This window comes from Zalophus californianus, chromosome 7 (genome assembly GCF_009762305.2).
Source record: "Zalophus californianus isolate mZalCal1 chromosome 7, mZalCal1.pri.v2, whole genome shotgun sequence".
NCBI lineage: Eukaryota > Metazoa > Chordata > Mammalia > Carnivora > Otariidae > Zalophus > Zalophus californianus.
Window position 1 is genome coordinate 64,185,770 of NC_045601.1, and position 8,773 is coordinate 64,194,542.

The following is an 8,773-nucleotide window of genomic DNA, read 5'->3' on the forward strand; positions in this document are numbered from 1 at the left end:
TATTAACTTCTCCAGTTCCCCACACATTTGTCATGCTCATTCCATATTGTTTTCCAGATCATTTTATTTTCTTAGTCTTTTAAAACCAGTACAAGAATTACTTCCAGAAAGAGGCTTATTGGCCTCCTGACTTCACATGAGCAAAAATAGTCTTTTAGGACTGCAAGTAATGACCTCTGGCATGTCATGTATAGACAGTTTTAATTTTAAGTTAGTAAAACGTTTGGTGGAAATATTAGGGACAAGTGAGAGCATACAGTAAATGAGATTACAGCTCTATTTTTCCCCCACACATGAATGAAGCAAGTTGTCACGAGGGCAGGTAGGGTGTGGCCAGGCTCCCCTACCATGGTGAGGGAATTTCTCTCCCACAGTACATCCTGGGAAGTACTCTTATTTTATAAACCTTTCAAAGGTTCATGATCGTGAGGAGAGCCATGATCTTTCTTCATTTCAGGAAGAAAACAAACAACTGACCACACTGGAACCATAATGCTTTTCCTATTCCATGTCTGTATACTAAAGATGATCCCTCTCTCTGTGACATGTGCATTTTTCCCACGGTGAGCTCTGCTCAGCTGTTGTGTCAACCTACGGTCTAAAAATGCAAGTATAACTGTTGGATAAAGTATGGCCCCAACTACAGAAGCATGAGGGATGAAATTGATCTATATTAACAGTTATTTTCCCTTCTACAACCCTGTGCCCTCTATTTTAATATAATTTTTAATAAGTAAGGACTCCCAAATTTGCACCTTTCCTGTTACTCCGTATCTTCCCATTAGAACTTTAAGCCATTGGCCTTTCCCATTAACCTGTTTTTTGAGGACACAGACCTTTAAAGTGAGTAATAAAATTGCTTTTTTTTCTAGAATAATTCTTGTGATTTTTATTCATGAAAATATGCCACACAATATGGGGATTGACAGTTCCCCACATTTTTGGGTTGAATCCTGGGTTCAAAAAATAGACTTTCTCATAAATAATCAAAATGGAGGCTTTCAAATCATGGTGTTGTATGCAAAAAGGAAGCGGATGATGAGTAAGGCTGATTTTAAGTGACTTAGTCACTTATTTAAGTGACTAAATAATAAACTCAAGGATTGCAGCAACAGAACAACAGGAGGAATCATCGTGCTCTTTTGTGATTAGAACAGAGATAGTTTGACATACCTCCTCCCTTCAAAGACCTGCATTTTAAAATAATTATCTTCTGTTTAGCATGATAACCTTTTGCTTTACTACTTCTATTACTGACATTTTTCAAAACATTCTTTCCCTCCCATTCCTCCTTTAGAAACTGGTATCTCAAAAGAAGGATTTAAACATGGCTGCATTTAGACAATACGATGTACATGACAGAGAAAATTTTAAATACTGCAATTTAAGACACATAACGTCACAGTTACTTTAATCTTAGTTACATCCTCCTATTATTACAATTCTAATCTGAATTTCTGGTTCGACATATTTGATCCTGTGGGCATACTCTCAGATGTCCAAAGCCTTAGATACTTTCCCATTTCATTTGATTTTTACCTTTTGTTTGGATTCAAAGTTGTGGTTATTGAAACAATTAGGGAAAAAGCACAATGAGCAAGCTTTCAAAACATAAAATTCTTCTAATCTGTAAAATCCACCCCATGACCAAATTTTAGACCTATCAAAAAACCTTAAATCAGATCATTTTGATCTAGACTATTTCTACCCTCAGAGAAATATAAGAGGTCACTCTTCTGCCAGTGAGTAGGTTTTTTTTTTAATTTTTAAAGGTATTATTTCTAAGTAATCTCTACCTGACATGGGGCTCAAACTCACGACCCAAAGATTAAGAGTCACTTTCTCTACTGACTGAGCCACCCAGGCACCCCTTAAAAAAATTCTTTAAAGATTTTTAAGTAATGCCAGTGAGTAGTTTTAAAAAATGTAAAAAATCCTTTTTCACCAGTGGAGCATCCCTTTCTCATCTCACCTGACCATCACCTATCACATCAGTGAGAACATGCACACCTTCTCTTAGAAACATAGCAAAAGTTACAGCTTTGTCTACCAGCACAGGTGGAGCAGTGTGGATGATAATGAAAGAGAAGTGAGGAAATCTGGAAGTCTTGTAAGGATCAATGAGAAACATGAAATTACTTTGTAAATTATGTATTACAATGTATATATAAATATTGCCATTCTTTTCCCCATGACTCTTATTATTATTGATGCTGTTGCTGCTAGTACCACTACCACAGTTAATATTTGGATTTTCTAGAGCCTGAAGGAATCTCAAAGATCCTATTTGTCCATGAGGGGAGGCATAGTACCATCAATTGATAACAGGCCTTGTCACAGATATCCATATCTGAATTCTGGCTCAGTATTCAATATCTATGTGATTTGAGGCAAATTATCTTAATTATCTGTGCCTCGGGTTCTTTATATGTAATGTGGGAATAAAAATTGTATCTGAGTTTCAATTAAAAAAAAATGTATCTGGGGTACCTTCGGCTCAGGTTGTGATCCCACGGTCCTGGGATTGAGGCCTGCACTGGGCTCCCTGCTCAGCAGGGAATCTGCTTCTCCTTCTCCCTTTGCCCCCCTCCCTGCTTGTGCACATGCGCTCTCTCTTCCTATGTGAAGAACTAGATAAATATGTACAAATAACCTATATGAAACAACTGTTTCCAGACATTAGGCCATACCCAGAGCTGACTGTTTGCCATTAAAGAAGGGAAAAAAAAAACATGCTGAGACCTACAATCATTTCAGCTTTCTGGCTGGATGCATGTTCCAGATTATGGAGCAGGGAGAGAGAATCTAGCTAAGGGTAACATTTTTGCTCAGTTGAGGGGTTAGCAAGCAGAGATCAGGGAAGCTAAGGCAGCTGGAATTTTTAGGGCAGTACTGTAGTCAAGGGAGGAGCACTAAAATTTACAGAGGGTTTCCACTGGTCTTTAAGTCTTGAACTATCACATGCGATCAGACCCTATGAGGCCATCAAAGAACAATTACTGGAGCAGGCCAACTTCTGGGAGCTATTCACTGAAAAATTACCAAATGGAATTTTTAAAGGGATTGAATATATTTGAGTTCTGATGAGCCAGAGCAGAAATATCTCACTGAACATTCAGTAGAGAATCTACTTTATAGTAAAAACCTTTAAGCAGTTCAGCCTGTATTGCTTCTCTTCATGGAGCCCCTTCTTGTTCCTGCTTCGTTTTCTAATGTTAGATGTGGGGATGGGGGTAAACTTTACTAAAAGGGGAGTGGAGATGTGACCGTCTTCTTACAAGAGGAAAAAGAGGAATAGAAGAGTAGAGATAGAAAATAAATATAAGATACACATATGCATGAATCTAAAGGGAAAGGGACAAATTTCATAAAAACAAGAGTTCTGAACCATTTTAACACTCATGACAAACACACTTACCTCTCAGCACCATGGCCTAATAATGTTCTTCATTATGACCCCCATCGGTGCTTCTTTTTCTTGGCAGGTAGAATACAGAGGGCTTGAATTCAGCTAGCAAAACGGAAGTTTTCCATTAGTAATCATGACCTGAACTCCAGTGATGGCAACATGGGAAAAAAAAGGAAATAAATTGAGAGATGCTGCTGAGGGATAAATTAAAGGCTGGAGTTTCAAAGATTAAAAAAGAAAATGGTGGCACCATTAATAGTATATGGAACATGTATACAATAGACAAGGATACAAAAAAGTATGCCATGTCTTAAACATGTGGAAATCAGTAATTTTGCATATACTGAATTGGAAGTGCTGGTGTAGCACTGAGGTGAAGTTGTGCAGCTGATAACAGAATAAAGAGACATATTTTATGTGAGCTGCTGGAATTGAATATATAGAATTTAAAGTGACCTGCTTAGAGGTGACCATAGACATTTAGAAGGTAATTAATGAAGAAGTTGACCTTAAGGGAACTAAAAGAAAGTTTAGGATAAAATTTGAAGTAAATCGTACATTCAGATGAGTGAAATGGAAGATGAGCTAGCCAACATAGATGAAGGGTGGTAAGAAGTGAGATTTCCAGTGTTCAGTGGGTAAATTAGCTTGCTAGGGCTGTGTGATATCATGATTATAATAGGAAATATGTATTTGTTTTTTTTTTTTTTTTTTTTTTTTGCAGATAAATACAGGTTTAATGATCCATTTTTCTTCACACAGATGGCTACAGAGACTTTATAATCCCAGGATATACAACAATACAACACAGACCAATTAGCCAATTCTAAAATAAACTTGGCTTCTCACAACTATCCTGTAAACACTGCAGCCCTTCTTCCATCCAAAATGACCCTCATCTCACATGGAAAGTTCCTATAGGGTAACCAGAAACGTAGCTTGGTGGCCAAAAGTAAAAACCAAAGGAAAAACAGTAATTCGGTAGTCAGTTGGTGAAAGAAGGATATCCGGTGCCCTTCACTGCGCTGCTTTGCTCTTCTTACTCTTGCTCTTTTTGTCCCTCTTCTTCAGCCCATCCATGTTAGCTCTCAATAGGTTTGAGTAAGCCATCTGAAACTTGTTCACTTCTTTGGAGCTCACCACAGTGCTGATCTTCTTTTTCCCATCAGTAGCTCTTAACAGACACTTGTTGTCTGAGGGCTCAAAGCCCTCTACAGAACCTTTCCTTGGAATGGGTTTAGTTCGGCCATCATACTTCTTCAGGGTGATGAACACGCTGCCCGACAACCGGCACTTCTGGAAGAGTCTGGTCAGCTCCGTCAGGAACTGCTCACTCTCCAGCAGCACCATCCCGGCCTGTATTTGTTTTTTGACATCCTTCCAGCACAGAGCTCCTAAAGCCCTTAGGATTTCCCTAAGTGATGGGAGCAATAAATGTGTTTTTGTTATGGTAATGAAGTGACTTTGGGAACACATCTAAAGAAGAGGGCTGTTTGCCAGGAGAACCAGCCTGTGATTAGAAGATTGGAACTTTCAGTCCCATTCCCTAAAAAACACCCTGGGAAGGGAGAGGGGCTGGACATTGTATTCAATTACCAATGGCCAGTAATTTAATCAAGCATGCCTATGTAATGAAGCCTCCATAAAAACCCAAAAGGGTGGAGTTTGGAGACCTTTCAGGTTGGTGAACATGAGATTAGGGGAGAGTGGCAAAGTATGGTAGCTCCACATGCTTTCCCAATGCTTTGTTCTATGCATCTCTTTCATCTGTCTGTTCCTGAGCTATATTGCTTTTGTAATGATCTGGTTATCTAGCATGTAAAGTGTTTTTCTAAATTCTTTGAGCTGCTTTAGCAAATTAATCACACCCAAGGAGAGGGTCATGGGAGTCTCCAATCTGTGCCCTGTGGGTCAGAAACTAAGATGACAGCATGGGCTTACAATTGGCATCTGAAGTGAGCATGGGGGAGCAGGGCAATCTTGCAGGACTAAGCCCTTACCCTGTGGAATATGATGCTATCTTTAGGTAGATAGTATTACTGAGTTGAGTAGGACACCCAGCTGTTGTCAGAAAATTGGTGGTGTGGGGAATACACACACACACACACACACACACACACACACACACACACACACAAATAATTGGGTGTAGTACCCTTAGGCTGCTATAACAAAATGCCATAGATTGGATGGCTTAAACAACAGAAACTTGTTTTCTTAACATTCTGGAGGCTAGAAGTCTAAGACCAAGATGTCAGCAAGTTTGGATTCTTCTGAGGCCTCTCTCCTTGGTTTGCAGGTGACTGCCTTTTCACTGTGTCATTCAGGGTCTTTTCTCTGTGAAGGAAGATCCCTGATGTATCTCTGTATGTCCTAATATCCCAGAACACCAGTCAGATTGGATTAGGTCCTACCCTAACAGCCTCATTTTTATTTAATTACTTCTTTAAAGGCCCTATCTTCAAGTATAGGCAAATTCTGAGGACTGCGGTCTAAGACTCAACAAACAAATTTTGAGGGAACAAAATCAGCCCATAACAGTGAGGGAGAAAGAGAAGCATTTCAAGAAAGGCATACTGAAGAATATCTACAATTAAGTATAGAGCAATCAAGGATAAAGGGATTACAAAACATAAACTATGGAATTCATAAACAGAATACTGTGACAGAATGAAAAGCGTTTAGGATTGAGTGGTTGAATGGATAATGAAGACACAGATGTTGCAGTTTGAGATTGGAAGGGCTATTTGTTTTTTTAAATGTAAAGATCTGAGCATTTTCAGGTGAATGGAAGAAGTTGATGATACACAACAAAATAGATATGGTTAATGGAAAAAATTGTGAAGGACTTTGGAGGGAAATGGATTAGAAAGAAAAAAGGTTAAGGGGATTTAATTTGCAATATATTTTTTTTAAGTCATGGGAGAGAGACGTTGAATATGCCAGTTGGTCTCAACCTTCATTAAAATATGTTGCTAGATGATGGACTCTGAAAAACAAACTGAGGTTTCTAGAGGGGAGGAGGGTGGGGGGATGGGTTAGCCTGGTGATGGGTATTAAAGAGGGCACATTCTGCATGGAGCACTGGGTGTTATGAACAAACAATGAATCATGGAACACTACACCAAAACAAATTATGTAATATATGGTGATTAACATAACAATAAAAAATTAAAAAAAAATATGTTGCTAGGCCATCTTGAAAACAATGAAAAGTGTTTGTCTTTCTCTGACTAGCTTATTTCACTTAGCAACTTGTATGAGATGTCCAAACTGGTCAAACACAAAGAAGCAGAGAGTAGAATGATGGTTGTCAGAATCTGGAGGAATGGGAAATGGGAAGTTGCTGTTCAACGGGATATAAAGTTGCCATTATATGAGATGATTATATTCTAGAGATCTGCTATACAACTTGGTACCTATAGTTATAATACTGTATTGTACATTTAAAAATTTAAGAGGTAGATTTCATGTTAAGTGCTGTTACCATAAAAAAAAATAAAAGTGGTACAACTCTAACTTACTGGTAATGTAAACAGTGAGTGATGGAGAGAACAGAAGTTAATGTAATATTGGTGTTGAGGAGTTTTAATAAGAAAGAATGAATGGGAGGTTGAAGATAGGAAATTGTATTTAAAGACGTGTTTGGTAGAATGCTGGAGAAATCATAGGAATAGAACGTTCTTCAGAAGAAACAATGATAACACTACGGGTTTCGAGAATTTGGCAAATAAAGAAAAGTAGTTTAATTTCACTAAAGAATTGGTGAAAGATGAGTTAATATCAGACAGCTGACATTAACAGAAGTAATCACTTATTTTTTTTTTTTCCTGTCTCTTTTAGTGGCCCTGCTCATATATTAATCCACATTAGGAACTAAGGGGTTATTTTCATTCTGTAACAGTGCCTTATCTTTGAATTATCTGAGTGGTTTTCATTATAAACTTTTGTTGCAAATTTTAATAGGCTGAATATACACAGCCTTAGGAAAACTAATTTGTTTCTAAGGAATTCTTTAATAGCTATTACAAAAACTAAGAAAAAAACAGGCCTTAAAAAAGGGGTTAAAGTTGATTTATCTATGTCTCAGAAAATGCAAGGTAACTGAAAACACAACATGCCTCAATGCATGGAAATTGTTGTCATAAAAATAAATTATCTCAGTGGATATGCATTCAGAAAGTGGTAAATAATGCTATTCACTCATAAGAACACATTTAAACTGGAAAAAATTACAGACATCTCCCATTAAGAAAGTCTCTTATGTTCTTATAATATAGACACAGTAAATGGTATAAAATCACAACACAGTCAGCAAGTCTGAAAACTCATGAGGTCATATCTACATAATGATAGGACCCAGGTTCAAAAATTCTATCATGCCCATGTTGCCTGTTCTCATTCTAGTACAAAATAATGTAACTAAAACAGAAATAGATGAGCAGATTTTTTTATCTATGGTTTCCTAGGATTAGAAAAATTTGATACATAATCACACTCACAAGGGATAAATTTGGCAGGGTAACATATTCACTTCCATTGCAGTTCAAAGGAAAAAAAGAGTTGCATAGACCTTTTATTCGTTCTATCTGATCTGTTCTTCCTCAGAAGCCTCCACCCCCACTGGGCAGCTGAAAGAAAGAAAACTAAATTTACCTAATCCAGTCATCTTAGTTTGAATCAATAATGTCAAACGACTCTTTAAGTAATTCCATTTCTTTGGATAAAAAGGTTTTCTTTCAGATGACAATCTCTCCTTTTGAGAGAAGGTGGCCATTTATGCACTCTCATGTCAGAAGAGACTCAGGCTGTAAACCTACGTTATATGTAGGAGTGTTGACAATGCTGACTCCACCTTGTTCATGTCCCAGTGATGATCTCCCTTGGGGTTAAGTGTTCCAGGCCCCTTGGAGGTTAATGTATGCTTGACCAGAGTTCAGGAAGGCTTGTTCTGATCTTCCCTAAAGTTTAAATAACTAGTAGAGAAACATGGTTTCCTCTCCTCTGGCACACAGATGGTGTCACTTTAGATAACTACCCTTTGACTTCACCATAGTGCCCCTTGCTCTATGCAATCTGGGTATTTAGGTCCAGACTTTGTGGAGAATAGCTGTGTATTGCCCTGATCATTATCCACCCAACCTCCCATCCATAAGTTACCCTGAACAAAATTCTGTGTAAATGGTGTGGAGTGGCTTGATTCAGTTTTGGTCTCAAAGTGACTTCACAGTCTGGAGGATGTTTTACTGTCCCTTCTCCACGTTCTAACAATGCCCCATGCATCTTCTATGATCTTAGCTGTGGTCCAGTGAAGTACGACTGGTCAACTCTCTGGTCTAGTGAAGTACGACTAATCATATATCA

At 38.0% G+C, this 8,773-nt stretch overlaps 1 protein-coding gene across 1 annotated transcript; it reads right to left on the reverse strand.

The window, feature by feature from the left end:
• Positions 1-4,105: 4,105 nt before the first annotated feature.
• Positions 4,106-4,759, reverse strand: LOC113926990 (signal recognition particle 14 kDa protein). Its single transcript, XM_035728553.1, has one exon. It carries the CDS (start codon positions 4,757-4,759, stop codon positions 4,427-4,429), a length of 333 nt encoding a protein of 110 aa, XP_035584446.1. The 3' UTR covers positions 4,106-4,426.
• Positions 4,760-8,773: the final 4,014 nt, after the last annotated feature.